Below are 25,439 nucleotides of genomic sequence, written 5' to 3' on the forward strand. Positions count from 1 at the left end.
CATTTACTGCCCCCTTGTGGCTCCATTTTATATTACATAGAAAATATCAAAATGTGCACCCAAACGGTCAGGATAACATAATTTTGAATTCGCCATTAATTTTAATGACAACACTGCAAATCATTCAAGTCACTTTTCATAAACAAAATGTTAAAAACAAAAAAATACGATGGCTTGCTCATTTTTATTTGTTTGTATGGAAACAATTGTGCACCTTATAAAAATGGGAATCATAGTTTGGCAATAGTATGAGCACTTATTGTTTACAGGTGAGTCATAAATATGTAGAGTTCACCGTTACGACACAGACTCACACATTTACACACACGGGTTTCCAAGTTACAGCTGGACCAAGGTACGCAAAAGGCAACAAGTAGGCAACTTATGTTTAGGAGGTTTAAGGGTTATTTTCATTAAAATGAAACTTAAAATAAAGAAAAACAAACTCGACATCTAATTTGAGGAACATGACATGTTCATATATATATATATATATATATATATATATATATATATATATATATATATATATATATATATATATATACACACATATATATGTATACATATATATATATATATATATGAACATGTCATGTTCCTCAACGCACAGACACACGTGTGCGTTTGGTTTCAGTTTAAGATGTTGCAGGGTCTATTTTGTCAACCAACAACTGCTCCAGTTGCTCCGACTCCCCCCGCCAAATAACCTGCAACAGCCTCTTCTCCCCCATCCCTCCCTCCTTCTCTCCCTCTCTTTAGGACCGACAGGGGGATAACACGGCGGACGTGGTCTGATCTTGTGCCACATTTTTATTTTCTGTGGAAACGAGAGCGAAATGGAAAGAAGTCCTTTCTTTTTAGGTAAGAAAATATGCTTTACTTATTGTAAAAGATGTTAGTTGAAAATGCTTAGCAGTTTTGCGACTGTATTGAGCTTACCACGACACACTAACATATTTTTCTGGCAGAATAGCTCAATGTTTTTGAGCAGAAAGGAGTCTTTACTAATGTTGCAATGTTGTTCAGCTCTCAAAGAACTCAAATTAATCCGCTGTTTTCCCACGCATAATATTTTGAATATATTTTATAGCATAATAAGTGATTAACTTTTTATCTGTTTAATAAATATGTATGCAAAACCTATGCACTTTGTTTTGTTTTTCATGTTTTTTATTTTTTTTATTTTTTTATAGTTGATTGTTGATTCAGTTATCTTTTCCTGCATTTCTAATTATTACTAAGTTTGGTTTTTTTTCAAAGTAAAACCTTTGGCAGACCTCCAATCAATCTTTCCTGTTCATTTAATTAAATCTCATATTAGTTATTGAGATATACTCAGAATTGTCCAAACAGGTATCTGGAAACAGCCGTCAGACATATTATTATGTGGACCTGATTAGATAATGACTAAATTTCTAGAGTGGGAAATCACTTCAGCTAAGCCTCAGAGCCCAGGCAAGGCAGGGACCAAAGCCCCAAGGAGGGAGGAATTAATTAAAGGCATTTACTGCATTGAATAGAAAGGAAGTGTGTTTGTGACAAGTTGTTGATGAGATTTTAGGTGATCAAATAGTGTGATTTTTCTTTTATAATCCCTCTTTTAACTTAGCTGTGTGCCTTTTCCCTTTATTTCTATGGCTGGGGACTTCAGCCATTTTATTTTTTCAGTATTATCTTTCAACTCGCATTAAGACCCACAGTGATACTGAGATAAACTAATCTATCAGAACAACCCATCAGTCTATTTTCTCAAGTCATGGGAGTTTTGACAATAAAGGAGGAGGCAGTATGAATAATCAGTGTTTGTGTTTTAGATGACAAGGAGCTGGAGGCTTATACTGTTGCCAGATGACTTCATCATTTCCAAGCTCTCTTTCCTTTTGAATTGGAATGCTAAGATTGTAGTCGTTCATCAGTTTCTGCACAAAAGTCCAATAAGAACATTGACTAGCTTTTCCTTGAATTACTTAAATGATCTTTCTTAGCGAAGGAAAGCGAATGAGCCTTGGCTTGGATCAATTTTCCTTCTCAGGTCTTTCTTGTTAATTATTTAATCCTCCTAACACTTGCCACTTACCACCCCCAGTGCCATTTTTCCTGTTTAATTCATCTTTTCTTGTAGAGTACTCTGATTGGCCAGACTAAATAACACTGCTCTGCTTGGCAAGGGTGTAAATTGGTTTTTGTGGTGTATAAATTAGGACCTCTGTCCAGCTGAAAAGCAAACTTGGTTAAACTGCTTGAACTCATTCTGCAGGAAAACAGCTCTGTGTTAGTTTGACCACCTACTGCAGTTACATTAAGATAGACTGTGATTAGTCACATCTTTTGCAGTTATTTGTAATTGTTATGGTATGATTATTATGACACTGTTGCCACAGTTTTAGGAATTCCAGGGAAATGATTTAGTCATTGAAGTAAAATTACCAGAGCTCAAGTTCCTTTGAAACTCCAAGTGTTTGATAAACCATTAACCAGGTCACATATGAAAAATACAGTCCAGTACACAGTGAAAGAACTGCTAGAAATAATAAAGATCTTATAATTCTGTTGTGTTAGGTTCTGTCTGATCAAACACTTTTGTATTTGTGACCCCACTTTTTTACTTTACTGTGTTACTTATATAGTTTGCTTTAGTTATATTAGTATGAACTGTCATTCAGACAACATAAGGAGCTGTCTCATAAACATGTAAATAAATAATTGTATCATGATAGATTATTTTATAGATTCAATGACTACAAATTAGATTTTTGTCAGTATCACAGATTCTTCCATAATACAATTTTGATTCATTTTGATTCAGGTGATTGAGACCAATATAAGACAATATCAAACGCTGATTTAACACAATTACAATCCAAATAATATAAAATTTAAAAAAAAAACTACAACCCTAATCCCAAAAGAATTTTGTCACAGTGGAAAATATAAATAAGATGGAATGCAACGATTTGCAAATGTCATGAGCCCCACATCACTACGCAGGGGTAATTACCCCATTCTATGTTTTTGGACATATTGATGCCGTCAACTTCATAATGATCTTATATTTTTAAATGAAATAGTCAAATGTGACAGTTTCAACATTTGTTTTTTATATGCTATTGAATATAAAATATGGATTTTTGACATTTGTTTAATCTTCTGTTTTATTTATTTTTTTGCACTGCATCACAAGTCCTTTATAGGGTTAAAAATTGATGTACTGTTTTACTATTGCTGTCTTAGATATGCAAAATGCCCGGCTTGGTCTGTCAATTAAAAATATGTTGTGTTTTCTCACCTATTTATCTATCAACAAGAAAGACAAAAAATTCTTTTAAATAATAAATAAATGTGTTCCTGTAGACAATTCAGTGTACAGCTGTACACTGTACTTGCATAACAGATTGTTTCACATATATATATAGAATTATGAGCTGTATGGATTTTAATACAGACCTTTTAATTAATGTAATATATTTTAGAGTTAATTACGTTCAGTGAGACAGTTTATATTGATGATCTGGTCGGGCTTCTCAAAAAGTTAAAGACAGATTTGCATGAATATCCAGAGGTAAAGCTTTTAAAAATAAATCAACTCTGTCTGAGCCAAAGTTATTGTGGAAAAGCATAGCAGAGGTGTGTCCTTCATCAGACACACCTCTGAGGGTTTTCTTCTGCGTTTTGTCTTTTCCAGTTAAGCACATGATCATTTCAAAGCTTCCCTTCAACATGGAGTTGTAGTTGAGTTGTCAGTCAGAAATCCTGCAACTCAAGCGTGTTGAACAAATTCCCTGGTCAGTTTATTACTCTTCTGATGAAATGAGACATGTTTTCTTATTTCATAAACAGCTAAATATCAAGATGCTTTCTAGTGGAGCTCTGGCTGTCTGCTGTAATGGTTTATCTCTTGTGGTGTTGGCAGTCATCTTAAAGTTGAATTGCCCTGCAGCACAAGTTGGAAAGGTTGGAAGGGTGACAGTGATTCCAGACTTGGGAGGTTCATGTCAAATCTTCTGTGGTTTCCCTGTTCGCCAAGCATGTAAATTTAATTTAAACTATTTTTGAACAAATTAAAAATGATATTTAACACATTTTAAAATCTGAAGAGCTAAATTCCTGAATTACTGACACTTTATTGTTTTACCCTGCTTATTTGACATTTTATTTTGCATTTTTCAATAAACAAACCTAGTATGTCAGACGTTTTTAAAAATTGCACCAGAGGAAATGCATCCCCCTTCCTGCCCTTCCCCATCAGACCACTTTACTGTCCGGTGATTGGACCCACAGTCCGTGTGCTGTTTATATTTGTTTTATTTATTTGCTGTGTTCAACATTACAGATATGACGCCATTACTCGTGTGGCTACTGTCACAAAACAAAGTATTAGTTAGGCAAGGCCAGGGCTGTCACACTATATATCATTGTATATGTGAAGTGGTCCAAACTGTGTAGTTTATTAAAGTGAAGGGAAAAAAGTGTCCTGTGCAGTTTTTTCAATGTGTCAAACACATAAACACCATAACATAATAATGCTTTCTTCCATTGTTGCTTATCAGGTCTGATTTAAACCAAAAGCCTGTTTGCTCACTGCAAGAAAAATCTTACATTTAAAACTGAACTAAATCCACAAAATGAATGATGTTGTTTGTTTCCTGTCAAATGCTTTGATCTATTCAAACTCATGGCTGCTCAGTGTTTATGGCACAATACTTACATAACGCTAGTATGAAAATTTAATGAAGGCTGCAGGGACATGGGGTTGTAAACTGTTGCAAAGCAATATGACGGCATGATATGGAAAAGAAACAGGAAATAAAAGTATAATCACATCCTGTGGAAGGAGGACATTAATGTAAAGCAAATCACCATTCTGCCCACAAAGAGCAGTGAGTGTCAAATAGAAATATCTGAATGAAAATGATGGAGCTCCACATCTTGTTTACTAGATGTGCAAAATAACAGTAAAGCTTTAAAGTCTAATAAGAAATTAATGAGAATAAGATAACAAGCTATGCATATGATTGAAATGCTATGTACAAATAATATAGTTGCTCATGAATTAGTCTGTCCATCGGAAATTCAGAAATGCTGTCATTTCTGTAGATATGGAGACAGTAGAAGTGGAGGTATGCATCTGTGGGTGGAAAAACTTTGCAGCTGACGTGCAGTGACAACATTTTCCTAGTTTAATGTACTTGTTGCCCTCATTCCTGCTGTCAGCCTCAGATGACAACAGGCATGAGTGGTAATCCACTGTACATCTTCATAATATTTTAAAAGCTACATTTGGACCATCATTCCTTACACATTTGCATATTTTGATCCTTCTCTCTGCTCATTAAAATGCACCACAGGGTTATTGAAAGCTATAAATTTCATATGTAGATGTTGCTACTGCCTAATGCACTCTATATAACACAGCAGTAATATGGCGTGACTTTACAAAGAGTAATTGTTTAAGATTAAGGGCATGCTGTGCTACAGAAAATTAGACCTCTCAACTGCTTCGACTTGCATGGAGCCCACTGTATGTCCCGAAGCTACAGCAGAATGAATCTGCGTTTGTTACTCTTTGATGAGCTGTCTATTTAGTTCAGTTTGTCTTTGTTCCTCTGTTTGAACAAAGCAAACAAAGCTCCAGAATGTCAAACACTATGCTCTACAAATTAAAATGATTGAGAAAAAAAAAGCTTCCACAAGTGAGTCACACACAGTATTGTTGCGTTCTGTTCGGTTTCCACAATATTGTGCTGATAATAACTTATGTTCTTAAACATATAGAAATATGTCTCCCCATTGATTAGAACCTTTTTATTTTATCCTCCTGCCATAACAAGGCAAGGCAAGGCAAGTTTATTTGTATAGCACCTTTCATGTACAAGACAATTTAAAGTGCTTTACATGAAACATTAAAAGCATTACAGAAAAAAAAAAGCACAAAAGAAAATACAAATGACAGTATTCTCACATGTTTCATCTATTACGAAGAAATATATTTAGATAATTCAAATAGTAGGATTTAGCCATTGAGAAAACGTCTACATTTTTATCAACAATATTTTCTCAAATTCTCCTTTTCTTGCCCTTAAAACTACCCTTGGTTTCCCAACTCTACTGCAAATGTCCAAACAAGCTGGTTATTTTCAGCTGGCTCCAATTTTACACCTGACTTTCCTTCAAACACATTACCATTAGTTGCAGGTGACAAAGCAGCTCCTGACACATGTTTGGCCACTCACCAGGTTGACATCCAGGTTGACGCATGGTGTGCAATTAGGCAGTTGCGTGGGCTGTTAGGGGCAGCAGGTGTGAGGAGGTGACTCGCCTGCCTCAGCATCTCCTTCACTCGTCATTATCAACTTTGTAAACACCTGGCTATCCAGTGAAAAGCATGAAAAACAATTTGGCCCCTGCAATCATGTGATTCAATCTTGGCGAACATTTACTTTCTTTTTTTTTTCTGGATGTGACTCTTTTTTATCTGAGCCTGTAAATGGCAGAGAAGTCCCCACAAGGCAGTGCATTTGATGTTAATAAGCTGCTTCATATAATGCCTGTGAAAGCTCAGAAAGTGACTGAAGCTAATCATCAGCCAACCTCTTAAAAGCTAATGAGGAAAATTAGAAGAAACCACAGTTAAGCCTCTCGGCTGAATGGTTGTGAGGAGCAACCATAGCAGCGTGAGGATGCCTTGATGTGTTTTGCAGCATGGGTACTTTTTAAAGCTTTAATGTTGTGAGCTGGCTGTATCTGTAATAACAAGACAGTGGTCATGTAAGAGCACCGAGTTAGACATAAAAGTTTAATACATTTCAGCCTTCTGTGTAATATCGCACACATCATGTTTTCTCACCACTCCTGCACTTTTTGGTCCTATTTTTACTTCAAGTTTGACATATTTGAATGTATGAAGCCAGCTCCAGATGACTCGCTGAAATTTGCATCGTGACTCAGGTTGTATTTAAATAAATAAGTTGATTCTGTCCAAAAGGCTGCAAAATCCTTCCTGCTATTTCAGCTTTCTAAACTCAAATGAGAGATAAAATGTTCATTTGTATGCCTTGGAGTTTCTTAAACTCAGGATTTGTCATGATGATCTGAACCAAGTTTTCTAAAATAACTAACCAGTTTAAAATAGATAAATAATTAGAAAAAACTGTGACAGAAAAACCATATTTTTCTAAATGTTCTTTACTAAATGTGAGTTAAATTAGTACAAAAAAGGAAGGAAGACACATCAGACATCCCTTTAGGAACTGATTTTGTGGGTCTTCCCACCTCCTGTGTTGTGAGTACAGACTGCTTTCATGGCTGCAGAAACAAGACAAACAAACTTAAAGACTCATTTGTTTCGATTTTCACTGCATAACAGTTTGCTGCCTGATTCACCTTGTATGCTGTGTTAACATGCGTGTTCGAATTTCTTAGTTGACTATTAATGGCAGAAAGAATTGCTCCTCTCAGATAGTACAGCATACCTTACCTTTACTCAACCTCTAATCTTATTGTGCCCATTTTACACGCAGAAAGTCAGGAATCAAGTCAAAACTTAATGCCACTGTTTTGAGGATAATGAAAGTCGTGGTATATGAAGAGCATGGAGTGTGATTACCACCAGCCTGTTTATGTGCTGGTGAATAAGACAGAGCTCTTTTGCTTTAGCAGTTTAAAGTGAGTGCTTTCTGTCATATTCTTATTATATACAAGTATGTGTCTGTATTTTTGAGCTCATTTTTTCAAGGATGCTTGCCTTTCCTTCTGTGTTATAATGCTTAGGAAAAGTTAACCTCTTCTATTTGTTCAAGCTTGATAAATATGCTTTGCTTTATACTTTAATGTTTATCATTAATCATGGTTGTGACACTTCCCATTTTGCCTTTGTGATGTTGTGTTCATGCGGCAGGTACTTCTCTGGAATATGAGATTCATCTGTCTGAACTCAGCCATCATATATCATCTCACTGTGTGAGCAGGTCTGTTCAGTTAGTATGAAAACATTATTTGCAAATGGATTCAATAAGCACCAGATCAATGACAGTACCACGTTTTTTGTTTTTTTTAGATAGATATCCATTCACCAGGAAGCAGACAATAGAAAATTGTAGAGGGAAAATTCTGTATCATTTTATCTGTGTGTTTCTTTGGGCTGTGATGGATTGGGGATCCATTTAGGGTGTACAGAGTGATTTTGTGAAGTTGGCACCTGTTGTTTTCTGTCTCTGTAGGAAGCTCATTGTGTTTGCTTTTGGCTTGTTACTGTGGATTTCAGAGTTCCAGTTTTATCATTATTAGTATGTACCAAAGTCCTTTTAGACAGCATGTAATACCAGGTGTCAAATGCATAGTTTGTCAGAAAAATAGAAAGACCACTAATTGTCGAACAAAATGAAGCTGTAAATATTGGCATTAGGAACTGATTTACAGTCACTGGATGTCTGAGCAGGAAGAGCAATCAGGAAGATCCACAAGTGGAGCAATTTCATTTAAAAATACATTTAATGGAAAGGATTCAACATGTTTAGCCATTTCTTTAAATATTCCGCTGAGTTTTTTTGTTTTTTGTTTTTCAGTTTTTTTTACCCAGTTCCTCATAGCATAATATGTATTCAGAGCTGGATGTACAGCAGGAGTTTACATTCGACTGTGTGTCTCTATGATACTCACGCAATGACACATTGCCTCATCTAAATGTTAAACATGCAACATACAACATGCAACTTGCAATGCTGTGTAACATTGAATGGATCATTTTGGAAGTAAATCTCCAAACAAGGAACTATAACCAGCACATCACATTAATTACACACACATAGTCAAAGGCAAATTGATTAGATTTTTATTCCCACAATAAACTAAAACTAAATGCGGACAAGTACAAATGAAAAATGCTTTCGTAAGGACAGAGATCGCCAGTATTTTCATTGGTGATTCATACAAGCATTTATGTGTGTTGGTGTGCTTCCAGGACAAATTTTTACTTCTGCTTTTTATGCCTATCTAAAGAGCAAATATAATGTGCACATTTTGAGTCTCACACAAACTAACGCTATCCAGCCTACATGCATGGGAGAGTTGCTAAATGCTAAATGCTAAACCATGTTCATGTGAGGTATTAGCTACGTCACCTTCTGTCCCACTTTGGTTACATCTAAGTAGGGAGTGGGTCTTCAACGCCTCAGGAGAAGATTATTTAATTATCATTGACAAATTTTTGGATAATTTCATAGTTGTTATAATTTGTTACCTCTGCCAAGATGGAGGTTGTGTTTTTGGTGGAATTGGTTTGTCTGTCTGTCTCTTAGCAATATCACATGATCAAAGTTTTTAGGAAATGTTAGAAGTGGAATGAGGAACAAGTGATTATATCTGGGGGGTGATCCACATCATATTATAGACACATTTTTTTAAAAGAACTCTTTACTATGGGGGAAGATGGGGAAAGTTTCGCCATTACAGCTTCTAACTCAACAGATAATGCCCAGAATTATTGACAAAAAAAACCCAAAAAGACATTATGGTAGATGTTAAATCAAAGTTAACCTATGTTGCCACCATTACAAAAAATGAAAGTGATGGTTAAATTTGCTTGAAATATTCATAATAGTGTTGGCACAGGGTTGGTAACTGGGTGGGCTGTTGGGCCTTTTGGGCTTTTTCCAGATGAGTGATCCGATGACTTGGTGGAGGTCTTCATTCAGAATATTTCTAGTTCTTATAATGAATGTTGTGTCCTATCTAGCTTTATAAATCCAATAATTAAGATAGTTGCAAATGCATTTGTATCCTTACAAAACACTTTTATAATATTAAACTTATGCTGTGTTTTAACTCTCACCCTAAAGCTGCTGGTGAGATGAGAAACGAGGAATTAGAAAACCAAATGGGAAAGCTGGAACTTCTGGAAGTTGACAATGGGAACACTCATGTCAAATCATCATCAGATTAAGAGATTGTTTATTTCTCATTCAGAACAGCCTCTTAATTTAATGACATCAGCCAAATGAATAAGTTAAAGCAGGCAAATGTGTTTTAGGTTTAAGTGCAGGGAAGTTGAACAGCATGCTCTGATATCCTATCAGCTTTGAGCTTTGCAGTGTCTTGTTTTGCTGTGCATTATCTGTCATACATTTTATTCTGAGCCTTCTTACTATGAGGGCCTGTAAAGTAAAATAAATCTATCTTTCAGCCAACTAAAAGTGCTCCAACAAGCATGGCAGCAATAGATGGTTTTTAGCAGCACAGTCTGAAATTAAATGTATCATGTGAATGGTTGTTTACCAGATAGTCAAAACCAGAGTCGTGCTTACCACATAAAAAATCAAGATGGGTTCACAAATGACTGCCCTCTCTTTCTTTTTCCCTTCTTCCTGATTGAGCCATTAAACACAGCTCTGGAAGTGTTATATCATTATTTGTTTTACAGGGCTGTGCCACAGCTTGTCTAATTGGTTCTGATACTTAGAGGATTGCTGATATTTTAAACTGACTGAGGATAGGGATAGCTAACAATTTTGGCAAATAGCCACAGAGACAGAACTGAATACATTTCTTACACATACAATGTCTTCGGGCTTTTGACAGAGGACAAAAGCCTCAAGAGTGCTTGAGGACCTGCAGGCTCTGTCTTGTGGTTGTTACACAAAGCTGCTGCCTCTATTTAATATCAGAGACAGTGTCTTCTTCATCACTGTCATCCTCTGGTATTTACAACTTGTATAACTACATTGAGCTTTCCATTATGAAATGCATATATAAGTAAACCACTAATTATCATGTAGACAGTTTGATTTCTGGCCCCTCTACTTGCTGTGATATCCTCAGGCAGGTCATTGTGTGTGTGTGTGTGTGTGTGTGTGTGTGTGTGTGTGTATGTGTGTGTGTGTGTGTGTGTGTGTGTATGTGTGTGTGTGAGACAGATTGATGAATCGGTGTATGAGGCAACAACATAAGGTGCTCTGTAGAACATAGCCAAGGTAAAACAACCTTGTTAACTCGGGTTACAATTCCTGTGACAGAAAGCAATCATTTTTAAACTGCTTTGATGTATTTTAGCTTGTCTGCTCTGTATGTGTATGTCCGCCTCTGCTGTAACGCGGAGAGTTTAATTATTAAGACTTGACTGTTTATTCCTTGCTGTGTGACTTCTTATTTCTTTATTATTAAAGTCAAACAACATCTTTTATAACTCTTCATACTGTCTGTTGCATAATGAAAACATGATTTAGGGTCTTGTGTCTGTGATGTCAGTTTAGGAACATGCGTATTACAATGTGTGTATATCACAGTTTCCTTGCTGGATCCCATCTCATCTCTGTGTTCTTTGCTTCCTGCAGCACTATGCTGAGATTCTGGGCAGCCTTCCCACCATGCTGGAACTGGGCTCCTGTTCGGTCAGCTCTCAGTCTCTGACAGATGAACACAATGCTGTGGGGCTACCTAGAGGCCCCAGAGGGCCTGAATGTGCAGCGATTGGTTTGGATCCAAGCATGGCGGCAATGTGTGGTAGCAGCACTCCTCGGCACCACCTCCTGTACCCATCCCCAACGGACTGTGAGGGCTGGCAGAAGCATCGCACAGGACTGGCTGGAGGATCAAGCCTTTATAATGAGGCTCATTCCCTCCTGGAGCCTCAGAGTCTATCCACCAGCTATGACACCCTCTACCTCTCACAGATGCCTGGCCATGCTCCTGCTCTACACCCAAGTCGTCTTGGCCTCTCTCTTGATGTGACCTCGGCCTTTGAGGCTGGTGGTGGAATGCTGGGGGTGGATGGAGATTTGGCAGTCAGTCCTAACGTGATCAAGAGAAGACGGGGTGGGCTGATTGATCAGAAAGACATTGTCAAAGCCCACCAGGCTCATAAGATACATAGCACACCACAAGCACGACGCAAGGAGTGGGAGTAAGTACGACATTTTGTACCATACAGCACTAGCGCTGGGCGATACGACCAAAATCTCATTCCGATATATCTCATTTTATATCCCCATAACGATATACATAACAATATAAAATTGTTTGTGTAATTTTGTGTCAGTCATCAGTTATTTGTCTGATGTGCTTGGCATCGGCAGATCTCCTTCCATCTGCGGGAACTACGGCCTTATAAGTTTTCATGGGGAAAAGCCTGTTGCAGTGTTTGCATCTGGAGTTTTTTATGAGCACTTTTGTCACCACTTGACGCTGCTTTTGTGGCTTTTGCTCGTTGACTCTATTCTTTATTCTGTATTCTTTATCCTGATTCCTGCGCAGGGGATAAAATTAGTTAGCTGTGTCTGAGTCCGTTGTCGGGACTGTGAGCTAGTCTATTGTTAGTTCCACGTCAGTCTTTTTATATCCAAACCGCATCCATGCGACAGAAATTTCCCCTCTTTTATGAACAAACTCATCAGTTTTGGTTGGCTGGTCATCTTTTAGTGAATTACCTGCTGGTATGTTTTCTACCGTCTTTCTCCATGTTTGTTTATATATTGCAGTGTGCATGTCGTAAAGTGCATCTTGACATGAAATACTGCAGTAAAGCACCTTATCATGGTGTAAACGATAGAGCCTCGTATCAAATGATAGACCTTTTCTATCATCCAAACAGTATATATCGTCATTTCGCCCAGCCCTATACAGCACCATCGCTCTCTGAATATTCACTCTGTGAGCACAAATGCCAACTTTCATTCATCCTTCATTCATTCATCCTTCATTCATTCATTAATTAACCTAACCGCTTAATCTGGAGCATATCCCAGCAGTCTTTGAGCTCACTCCTATGGGCAATTTAGAGTAACCAATTAACCTAACATGCATGTCTTTGGATGGTGGGAGGACAAATTTGTGCATGTACACCTCAGTTAGTTTTGTACAAGTTTATTTGTTTAGAGTTGGAATGAAATAGACCTGTATTTATATATTAAAGTTGTGCACATAATTTTTGGTGTAATGTCTCTGGGGTGTCTGAGTTGGCTTTTTATACTGACTGGTTGAATGTGCCAAGCTCAATTTTTTTCTATGATGTCTGACGCTATCAATTTGTTTATTCTTGATTTACTGGAAATAATGAGAGAATAGACACGACATTTAGCCCCATTTTGTTCTTTTGTCAAATTAGATTGTGAAGATATTGTACATCACATCCTGGCATATGATGGGACATGAGCATCAAGTTGTGTAAATGCTCTCCGGTGACCTCTGTTTACAACAACTGATGCCCTGCCAAATTTAAACAGGAAGAGATGGAGGGAGAGTAACTGAGTCATGCTGCTAAATGCAAGATCTACTAATTGAGAAGCCAGTATGGTGCTGAAATCTAATCATCCCAAAACTGACTTGTGTTTTTGGCAAATTCATTAAAGTAAATTACCTACAATACTTTGAAATTTGTGTTTATGTGTGGAGAGGCTGATCCTACAGTCTGAAAAACACTGAGATAAAAATTCACTATGTCTATCTGTACAAAAAAAACCCAAACAATCAGGAGAAAAACTTGTTGTTTATAACTGACATGTAGCATCACCTTTGCATTTTCTATATTGTGGTAAACTCCAGTTTACACTCATTAAGCCATATGTCCCTGCATGTGTGTTTCACACTCATTCACGTGGTCAATTCATGTGCTTAATATGCAAGTGCCTGTGTGTGCACGTATTTTCTGGTTTCCTGTCCTGTGGCGTGGTGGAATTTCTAGCTGATTATAGAAGAGATGCACCCCCCTGCGCTTTCCTGCTGAAGCCGGGGCTTCACCTCTAATGCTATTGGCACCCTCTGAGCCCCCCCATGTACTTTTTTCACCACAGGTAGAGGATGCCACATCTTATTCTGAGCTACACCTAAAGAGATGGAGGCTTGAGGGGATAAACAGCAGATAGAGATGTTGGTTGGGAGCTGGAGAGGAGATGACGTAGAATGAATTTGGAGAGGAGATGAGGAAAATGAGAATGAATGAAAACTCGATTTGCATTTGATATTTAAGTTCCTTTGACAGAAGTGTGCAAGTGGTTGATTAGTAGATCAACAGGCCTGTAGAGATGCTTGGCCATGGACTAGATAACTATTTTCTGCCCTGCCTAATATAATAACCACAATAAATCATGACAGATGTACACTTCAGCTGCTGAAAGGACAATGTCCACAGTGAGTCAGAATACATTACTACCATAAACATCCACCCTTCATTGCCACTTAGCAGCAAACACTCAGCTACCTGACACAAGGACGGAAAAAGAGGCTGCACCTAAGCCAATAAATACACCTGCTTTGTTCAAAGCAAATTAGTCTGATTTCAGGACAAAATGGAACACTGACGAGAAAGGAAACTGGTTTGTTTGTGTGTTTCAATCACTCTTATCTTTTGTTTAGCGTATAGTCTGGGAAGTCAGCTTCATGTCCAGAGACATGCAGAATTAATATTTATAATGTGTTGGTGATCACTTTGTGTAACAAACAACATCAGCATCAGATCAGAAGTTGGATTTGATCCAAACATTTGTCAATAATTAGGTGCTAAAACAAACGGCCAGATTGACTATAGACCAGCTTTGGACATTCATGAATCTCACAAGGCATTTCCGAATGTCTTGATGATTTCAGTATTTTTGTGTGTGTGTGTGTGTGTGTGTGTGTGTGTGTGTGTGTGTGTGCGTGTTTATGCTATTCATTCATTCGTTCTTTCATTTTCTATACTACTTAGTCCAATTAAGGGTTCAAATTAGTCACAAAATTTCTTGAATGCTTTCATGCTGTCAGAGGGATCTCTGTCCAATATGGCCATCTCAGGTCTGTCTCTTTAGTACACCACTGGGACAAATTTTCCATGTTGTATGGAAGATAGATACAGAGGATACTCAGTGGATATTCAACAAAAAGATTATTTTTTTCATTGTACTTCTGTCAACTGGTCTGAGGTTGTACAGACATTCCTGGACAGACATTCCCCCAATAAGTAGAAATCAAAATGTGAATGAAATATATCTTAATGTTTCTGCTTTTGTAAGGGGATGAACAGGATTTTGTGTTGGCATTTATAAACACTTGGGGGTCTAGATAACAACATCCTTTCGGAAGTTCTTTATCAAATAGTGGTGTTTAGGGTTGCCATTAATGTAGCTCTAATGACAGTAATCAGACTGAATCAATCTGGCATTTACACTGAGAGAGCAGATGTTGGTCACAACAAACAACAGAAGCATAAACGTTTTGGTCTTTCACTGAGCTTTGCAATTTGTAATAAATGAATATGTGAAAGGTGGCAAGATGTAAGAAATATTGATTATATTTTGATACCTTTTATCTTGATGTTGGTTCATCTGTTTTTCCAGCATTTATCTTGAGAAACATTTTTAGGAAATTGATAAAACAATCAACATTTTGCCATCACTGTTACTTTTTATAACTGAAAAAGAGCTGATAGAATACATAAGATAAACATAAAATTACTAAATTTTTTTAAGGATTTGTAGCATTTTATTTTCATTTTTTTAACTTAGTTTTGTCTTCACAGAAGGAAATTAGTTCAACGGGAAAACACACAAACGCACTTGCTTGTAAGTAACATGCAATATATACCATTTGTTTTAAGTGCCGTTGTTGTGCACCCTAACAATGGCTCAGCATCTGTCTCACAGCCCATCTCTTTTCTAAGCTCTCTTCTGCCAGAAAAAGTCAGTCTGTTGTTGACTCTTAGGTTATCTCTTGCATTGTCACATTCTGTCCTACTTTTCATCACTTCCTCCAATTATCTCCTTGTTTTTCTTGGCTAAATTACCCAATATGCATGTCCAAAATGATAAGTGTGTTGGGATCCAACTGCTGGGATGTGATGACGTGTCATAAATCAAATTGCAGTCGTCACAAGATGTTTCAAGCAGCAAAGATTCTCTTTTCCCTCTTCTGTCCTCTCCGGTCCGGTCCAGCAGTACAAACTTTGTAATACAAACAATTATGGAAAATAGATTAAAAAAATAAAATTAAAATCCAGAATATCAAGGGAAGCATTATATCTATGATGCTTCCCTTGGCAAAGTAAATTTGCCCAGCAGAATACAGCATCCAGAAAATCCATTTTGCCTGCTTAAATGATGGGCATGACAAAAAAAAAAAAGAAAAAAAAAAAGATGTTTTAAGCAGAAATTTAAAGTTACTAAGTGCAGTTTCTCAGTCCTGGGACAATGACTACTTCCAAAATGTGCATAATGAATGTCAGTGTGCTATCAAAATGAATCAATTGCATAGTTTTCTGTGGATGGAAACTTGTGGTGTTGCTCATGTAGATTAAAGCAGCGGAATGGAAACCATTTATGTCTGAAAAGCAGATATTATTATTATTATTAGTATCAAAATTTCATGCAAAACTTTCCTGTGACTTGGCACTAAACTCCAAGAGAAAACCTCTGCTTAGGAAGTGATATCTTTTAAGTATTCCAGTCAAAAGTCTAATTTCCAGAGCGGCCTAACCAAAGAGAATAAAATAAATAAAATAAGAACTCTATTCTGTGTATGAGTGATGGTTAATTTAAGATTGGAAGCCAAAGATTTATGGGAGTGTGAGCCGTTAAAGTACTGGCAGCATTTATTGTATCCATGAGTCATTAGGTTGAACTTGGAAATTCAGACAGCGCAGACTTCGGGGAGAGTAGTTGCACTATAAGCACCAGGCCAGTTTCCCAGTGACAGAACTGGGAACAAGCTATAAGCCTTCTGTGTAATGCAGATTGTGTATGTGTTTACTGAAAGGAAATCTTAGATTGTGTTTTGAAGTCATTCCTTGATTGATTTCCATTTTTCTGGGTTCACAGATGTCATACATGAATTTGTGTGTTTGTTATTACTCTTCAGGACTTAGGGCTTTTCTTTCTAAGGGCTGTGAACACACTCTTTAGCTCTGCTGACACATGTTTATACTAAGAGGATGCAAGATGAATAAGACTGAAGTGACTCAGTCAGTGATGATATACAAAAGCAGTGTTAGTTGGCGCTTAGTTTGAATCCACTGAATGGTTCAGCACTTAATGAAGCACCTTTCCTGTGGCATTAAAATTAGAGTAAAAGAAAAGATTTTAGTTTATTTTTTTAGTCTGCTTTGCACACAGAAGAAAATGCACAGTAAACATCACCATCATTCTGTTTAATTACCTGTTTAAATGTTTTCCTAAAAGCATTGTTTAATGTACTGAATACAGTGTTGGAAAGTGAAAGCTTTGTTTATTTTACTTGGCAGTGGACTCAGTTTATAAAAAGAATGGACCCTTTCCAAATAAATCATTAATGTTGCAAGGCAAACAAATCAGACTCCAACCAGATAAAGCTGAAATTACATTCTGCTCTCATATCCCAGTTCTAATTTTTCTGCTTCACATTAAAGCTCTGAGTGTTTAAAATCCACCTTTTCAGTTGAATCAGTAAACAGTTATCACAGATATGTTTGTATTTTTATCTCACAATCTAACATGAAATCTGCTGTCATGGATGCTGCTGTGCTGACCGTAAACACATGCCCACACATTTTCAAGTTTTCACACTGAAGACATATTGAGGGGTGTCAGATCAACAATTTGTGTAATAATTCACAGACGTGTTGTCGGAATCCTGCAGTCCTCTGTGGTTACAGATGAAAGATGAAGACTCCTGCACATCATCACTGCTGGAGCAACTTTGTATGTGTGTGTGTGTGTGTGTGTGTGTGTGTGTGTGTGTGTGTGGAGAGTGCACTATCAGTAGTTATCTTTGTGTGACTGTGCAGTTTGTCTACATTCATACTATTCTTGGCAGGGGTATTCACAGGCTCGGATAAACTGTGTGTGATCCTTGCTTCTACTGATCTCCGTCTGATAGGAACACACTGATTGTACTGGCCACGTATAAACCACAGACCAGACTTCACAGCTCACCGCTACAAGTGGAAAATTGCCTTTTTACAGCAGTGTCAATGTTTGGTTCTTTACACACTGAGCAAAAGCCTCATTATTCACCCACCAGCAGACAGAACAGAGGACTGTATAGTTAAAGTCTGCATGAAAGGTCTGGTCCTAAATCATATTTTCTAGCCATGTTACTGTAGTCGTGCCAGTAAATCCAGATAGAGATGTTTTTTTCTAGGCAAAATAAAATCAATCAAACAAACAAACATAATAATGATGATAATGATAATATGTAGTATAGCACAGTAAGTCTGCAAGATTTATAAATATCATTACAGTTAGTGTGTGACCATCAGATGTAGAATCAAGCAAGAACTGAAGGAGGTATGTCTACTTATGTTTCCCACACATCCAACAAATTTCCTAGACAAAAACAAATGATTTTACCAGAAAGGATAGCTGGTAATTCTGCTAAGTGTAGACTAAAATAGCCGCGCTTCATTCATTTCATGACATTACTTGATTTAAACATGACTCATTTATTACGTCTGGCATATGAATTGGTGGGCTAGTAAGCTAAAATTACTATTGTAGTGTAAGGAAGATGTGAGGTGTTGTCAGAGTATTTTCCCACTGTTAACACTTTAACTACCCAAAAAGTTGATTCAAGAAAGATTTAGGAATTGAGAAGAAAAAAATACTCATCAGTTCAATTCTTCTGTATCTTGAACTCTCTGATGCTTCAGATGAACTTCCACACTTCCAATGATAAAAACATGGTAAAGCTTGGGAGACTGTAGACTGGCTGTTTTGGGATTAGCAGAATGGTTGAATGAAAAAGATGAATGGAAGGATTTTTCCTGCTTCTATGAATCTCTTCAGAAGTGAAATAAAAGTCAATGCTATAAAAAAAAATCATGTGGTGAGATGAAGTTTGTCTGAACCTAGCCATTTGTTCTACTGTATTTTAATGTTAAGCATTTGGAGATATAATCTTATACTATCATTTCTCTCCCTTGCCAGTGTGGAGATGCTGATGCATGCTTTTATTCTATCTGAATAGATTACTGTAATGCTCTCCTCAGGACTGCAGAGACTGTTGATATGTTAAAAAAGAGGCTCAAGACTTACCATTTTGCTTCAAGGTATCTTGTTTTAGGTCTATTTCAGTTTTATTGTTATTATTATGATTGTTGTTCTATTGTATCCACTTATTTATTAAAAAATTTGTTTATCACTTGATTATGTAATTATGTAACACTTATCTATTTAAAATAAAATCCACCCACGTCGTTTTTATCATTCTGTTTTTGCCGTCGCCAAAGTTTATTTATTTACAAGAAGTCTTATGTTTAATTTTAATATTCTCATGTATTTTTATTGGTTGTAGGCCTGTTTGATTTTTTTTAAACTTTGTTAATTCCAATGTTTTCCTCATGGGGATCCTCTACGCTGGAGGCCATACCCACTCAGTCTGCAGGGTCGTGTGGAGAGGTTGCCATGGGGATGGCTCTTGTCTGGGTGGCTCTTGCATTGCAGCGTTTTGGGTGGGATATGGACTGGGCCCTGCCCGGAATTGGGCCGTTCCTCTGCAGTTATGGTTGGGCTGGCTCTGGTGTTTCCACTTTGTGGCACCAAGCCAGATGTTCATTTATTAATTTAGTAATTTTCTCTTTGGCTAAGGAGACAGAGGATTTCGTTTTGAGTTGCGTTATGCAAAAGTGTTGTGCAAGTGTGCATTGTCTACGTGTGTGTGTGACTGAACAGGTGTGTGCTTATATTTGTCAAGCTCTTCTTTGTTATTTTTAACATATAAAGCACCTTGATTTGATTTGATTTGATTTGATTTGATTTGATTTGATTTGATTTGATTTGATTTGATTTAAATGGAAAGATTATGGAGTGGTTTTCGATTTGCAGTACTTTGTGGTTATTTTTCAAAGACAAAACATCTTATTTCAGTCTGTTTACATCTCTCAGTGTTTGCCATCCCATAATACGTGAACTCTGAAAGAGTGTCTGCACATTGTTGCCTTCAGAGTCTCTCATACATTAGTTCATTTCCAAATCCAGAACTCTGGTTGAGATGGATGCCCCTGAGAGAAAACACAAACATTTTAAAATGAAAGTCCTTCTGTAGGCTTTTTCACATTCACATTTTCCCTATGAAAGTTAGTTTGTAAACAGAGAGTTTACAGCACAGCAAACGGATTTAGGGGAGCGGTAGCCTCGTGGTTACAGAGCTGGGTGCGTCCAGGCCTTGCAACTCAGGCGGGAATGATGGAATTTCCCAGGTGGGATTAATAAAATAAAAAACACAAGATGAAAGCTAAATGTCTTGACTTGTCCATTTGACCTGTATGTCCTGACACATACGGCAGAAATTGGCAGTTAAGGTGACCTTGACCTTGAAAACCTGTTGATCAGTCAAAACACTGTCAGGTCTGCTTAAAGGACTCCATCTGTTTCTGTTCAAATGTAACAAGCTTCATCTTTTTTTTGAGCTCTAAGTTTTTTTTTCCTAGAAAGGTCATCACAACTTCCTCCATCAGTGTTTCACTGGTAAAGGACTTTATCAGGCCTGAACCTTTCTAATTGCATCGGCACACAGAGAAACTGTCGCTCCCTATATCAGTCTCGCTCTCCTTCATTATTGTCTCCCTGTCAGTGTCAGACAGACACCCCAGTGCAGTGTAAATGTCAGAGCTGTTTGTCAAGAGTGAATTATTAATGATGACATGCTGAAAAGCCATTTTCTTCCCCACAAAACCATGTGTCTGTCAAGCAAAACGCAGAACAGAGAAGGAGGTGACACTAAACAATAATAAGGAAAGCTGTTAAAAATAAAACATGTTTGTTGCTATGTTTGTTTGTTTGTCTTTGTGCTACATTTGAGTGACAAAACAAAGCAACCCTGCATTCATTCTCAACCCCACCCGCCACTTCGTTCCTTCTTTGCTCTGTGTCTCTCTGTGTTTTGGTGGCAAATTGCTGAAAGATGACAGTGCTGATGACCATCACAGAGATGGATAGAGATCACAAATCCCAAAGATAAGTCATCTGTCAGGGGATGAGGCTGTCTAAATTTCGCTTTAGGGTGCCAAACAAAAGCAGTGCACTGATGAGAAAAACTTTATGGGTTCAGCAAAAATGACAAAAACTGATATGCACCAAAGTTGTTTATTTAAATCCATTATTTGTGTGTTTTCAACAGAATTGATCTTTTATTGCTCTTTTTATGAAAGCATTTTTGCTTTCTTTGCATTCGATTGTGAGAGATGTTGCAAAGACTTCTGAAATGACTGTGAAAAATGTGTTTAAAAATGCTTTAAACACGTAATCGTTACAGCTGTAGTTTAGTTAAACCATGTTTCATTATCCCTCCTCTTCATTTGGTCACCTTGTTTTTAGCTGTTCTCTTTCTTAGTCATAATAAAATATCATTTAAATCAGCCATTAACAAACAAGACACAGGTAATGCTTTGTCAGAAAAAGAATTGCAATGTATGGGACAGTTATTCTCACAATGTGCAGAGTCCATTAAAAGGGCGGCTGAGTGTCATAATACATTAACAATCCGATATACAGTTGTGATCATTTAAAGTCACTCATAATAACTTTGTGGTAAAGGGGAAGTCAGAAGATTCATAATGTCAGAAGAATTCATTATTTGGCTGCCATAATTTATTTTTTTCCAGTTTATATTTAACAAGAGATGTAACAAGCTTAACCTGTTGGTGATGAAAAGTCACAAAACTGATGCTTCTAAATAGACATCTGCAGCACGTTTGGTGAGCCAACAGACAAGTCTGCCCTTTTGTTGTGATTCAGTTCTCACATGAAGTTATTCAGGTCACAACATGATTACATGACCTACATTGCCTTTACCTACACAGGCTCATGTTGGTGTTCCCATTTTTTGTCCACCATTTTTTCAACATAGCAGATGTTTAAATGTTACCAAGATGCATCTCTGCAGGACCATGGCCTGCTTTGCTGAAGCCAGCTACATCTCCCGAGGGAACTCCCCATGAAATACAGCCTCTGGTCCTCCAATTCAACACCACATGACAGCAGCATACTTCCTCATTTATTATTGCACATTTACATTTTGATAAGCTCACACACTGATTTACTTCCGCTTCGCAAAGTGTGTAGCTCTGTATCGGAGTCCAAGTACATATTAATAGCTGGTGCTTTATTATCTGTTAAATAATCAATGACCACTGAAGTGCTGAATAGTCAAAGACTGCAATGAATATCTTTGTACCTTTACTTTTATGTAAATGTGTGAGGGCTGCATGTCATAGCTGTCCCTTTGGAAGATAAAACAAAAAGCTGCCAGAGGTCCATAAATGTCCAGGTTTTTCAGAACGGACTGAACATTGATGGTGAAACCAGGTATTTATTGCTCTGGGAGGTTCTTCTGTTATCTTCTTTCAGATCTTTTTTAAATAAAAAATATTAATGCTTGATAATTATATTAAGTGAATTTGATTGCTTTCTCTCTTGCGTTATGGTGCTTTGTACAGCCGTGATTAATTTTTCATCATATATTCTCCAAGAAAAAGCACAGTTTGTGCGGCCTCCCACACTGTCCTGTGATGTTGAAGCCATTTAGCACAGAAACCAACATAAACCTGTCGCTCTGATGTATGTCCTTGCAAACAAACAGATAGTTGACACCTTTAACCCAGCATGTAGCACAGAAACTAAGACAAGGAAGTGATGTTGAGGATTGAATGTCCATGTTGTTTGTTAGAATTTAAAATGTCAAGTTTTAAAGAAGTAGTCCGATCATAGCTTCAATTTGAAAAATATTTCTTATTTAAAACAAAACTTTAGTATCTATTTTACATGCATCCAAGTGCATCTGTAGCAAGTTCACGTGTTATATGGATACATGTTGTCACCAAATATCACGTGCTCCTCTGGACATTAAAGTCCTGAGACTGACGCAGATAAATGTCCTCCCTGTGATAGACCTTGAATTTACTCCCCATCCATTCATTCAAAGCCTCAGATTTAAATATCAAAGATGACTGTGCTGTGCTCTGTGAGTTCAATGCCGTTAGCTTACTGGAACAAATACTACCTTTGTAGTGCAACAGCCACTAATGCTTTCAAGCTAAATTGAGCTTAGCAGGCAGCCTTAGCTACTGCTAAATTGCCTTTTTGGCCCCTGCTTTTAAATTATAATTCAGTGATAGGTTTGGTAGAATGTGTTCAGCATCAATATCCACACATTAGAGACTTCTGCACATGGAGGCAAGCCAGAAACACACCTGAAGTGTATGTGAGAGATATTCATTACATCCAGTTCCCCCCCTAAAACCAGAGGGAGCTCAAGGGTTGCAGCTGCATGACTTATGTTGCACCAGGAGGGAGTAGTTCTGACAAATGGGGGGGAAGGATGCTGGGTAAGCAAACAGAATCATCATCAATATTTTTTGGTCGGTTCCAACTTAGGCTTCGGCGACGTGACGGTGACCTCTAGTGGAGATCGTGAGTACTGCTCCCTGCACAGACAGACTCATGCATACATGCATGAGACAAGTGGATGCTGGTTTTGCCTGTGAGGCAAACATTAGTTATAAACCAGTAAATGTGTTGAAATAAGGATCAAAATCCTGCTGAATGGATTTATAAAGGAGGTGGAATTACAAGAATGCTTTTTTCTTTTTATTTAAAAAAAAGGTAAACTGAGACCAAGAAAGCAAGATCGCACATTTTAAGTCCTTGAGGTTTTTCTTTCCTTTTTTGTCTCATTGGCATGCTCGAGTCCTGCATCATACTAGAACACTGATAAAGACAGGCTCTAAGAATTATTGAACCCTTGTTTTCCATCTCAAGCCAAATTTTGATTTGATCCTGTATGTGTTAAATTAGTGTTGTTTAAGCCACCACAGGGCCTTTGTATCCCACAGTCTTGATTATTCACTGCTGCTTCAGTCAAGCTTGTCTGCACAGTATGTTTTCTAGCTGGGAGCAGCTGCCACTTAAGAAGCCATTAGGTAATGGTGCAGGGGTTCACTGTCATGTGGAGTGAAAAATCAAGCCTAACCAATCTACAGCTGCTGGGATATTACGTCTAATCAGAGTGAACTCACAAACACATACAACTTATCAGAACAACTGAATTACATTTTGGGATTATCATTTAGTATAAATGAGTTTGGTGTTTTTGGGCTTGTGCTCCTTTCCTTTCCTTTCCTTTCCTTTCCTTTCCTTTCCTTTCCCAACTTTCTAGGGCTAGGAGTTAACTGTTATCCACCAGCTCACACGACATCTGCTTATAGCTGGCCTTTCCACAACCCTTTGGTGAATTTACAGCTGCCTGTTGACAGTATTGATCTGCTGCTGCCAGTATGAGTTCTAACGTTCTTCTCATTTACTTGAATTTTGATCCAGCCAGATATATGGAGAAATGGATGATTGAACATTAAAAAAGAAAGTGTCTACAGCACCGAGGGGTCACTAAGAATTTGTTATGCATGATTTTTTTTTTATCAGATCTCCACCTGCTTTGTTTTTATGATATATTATTGTTGAATTTCTAGTATTAGGTGGTTTTGCATATTGAGTCTAACATGGAATAACAGTATTTACCCGCTGATGCTTTTTTTTAGAGAAAAATTTCTCAAACTAGAAAACATGTTTTATTTAGCTAGCTGGGTTCCATCCATCCATCCATTTTGTTAACAACTTGTTCCAATTAAGGGCCACGGAGAAGCTGGAGCCTATCAGTAATTATTGAGCGAGAGGCAGGGTCACCCTGGACAGGTCACCAATCCATCACACGGCCCCAACGGGGTTTCTTTGAGAATTTGAATCTTTCTTTTGAGAAAATGCTGGTAAGAAAATGCTGCTTCCACATTTCTCTGACCATGAAAACCTTTTTACACGACATAAAAGGACTTTTCAGACCTTGCTTTCTCTGGGGGGGTTATTTTAACCTTACTGGGTTGCATGTCTAAAAGTTTTCCCCAATATTGACATCAGTGTAATGATATATTAATACCAGACAAAGATGCTTATGAAACATTTTCCTGCTTTCAGATAAGACTTCCATTAAGTTGCTTTTGTGATCAACTCTGATTTAAGCTGGTTGAAAGCAAGTTACAAAACTGAACAGTATAACAAAGTTGAAGCAAGCGATAATTTTTAACTCTTAATGCAAATTTAACATTCCTGAAATGTTATGAATGCATTTGAACTTTTATCAATACAGTGAAAAGGCTACAACAGAATAGAAGTGCCCATTAATTTATGTCCTGTTCTTTAAACATTTGTTTGTATATATAATATTATACAATACAATGCAATGCAGTACAATACAAAATATAATACAGATATTTCTTAATGTAATAATTTTTCTGGCCACTAGAGGTTGACTACTGCTCAGCTATCTTGTTTTCATGTCTGGAGTGAGCTGATCTTGAATTACTTCAAGCAAAAAATTCTGCAATGTGAGGCAGATTTCAATCTTCATTATATCTGAGTGTTAGTTGTTTAAATCAAACATTAAATATAAACCAAAAAATATCATCTTCCTGCACCATGATGGAGAACTTGTCATTGTTCTGCCATGGCATTCAG

The 25,439-nt window shown here is 37.3% G+C and overlaps 1 protein-coding gene across 1 annotated transcript in view; it reads left to right on the top strand.

The window, feature by feature from the left end:
* Nucleotides 1-11,360: 11,360 nt before the first annotated feature.
* cacna1ea (calcium channel, voltage-dependent, R type, alpha 1E subunit a) overlaps nucleotides 11,361-25,439 on the top strand; it is a gene marked incomplete at both ends in the record, with an annotated part of 97,594 nt that continues 83,515 nt past the window's right edge. The window contains one exon of the mRNA XM_079244965.1: nucleotides 11,361-11,896. Within this exon, the coding sequence (XP_079101091.1) occupies nucleotides 11,361-11,896 (536 nt within the window). The remainder of the gene's footprint in view (nucleotides 11,897-25,439) is intronic.

Source organism: Telmatherina bonti, assembly GCF_933228915.1.
Source record: "Telmatherina bonti genome assembly, chromosome: 8".
Lineage (NCBI taxonomy): Eukaryota > Metazoa > Chordata > Actinopteri > Atheriniformes > Telmatherinidae > Telmatherina > Telmatherina bonti.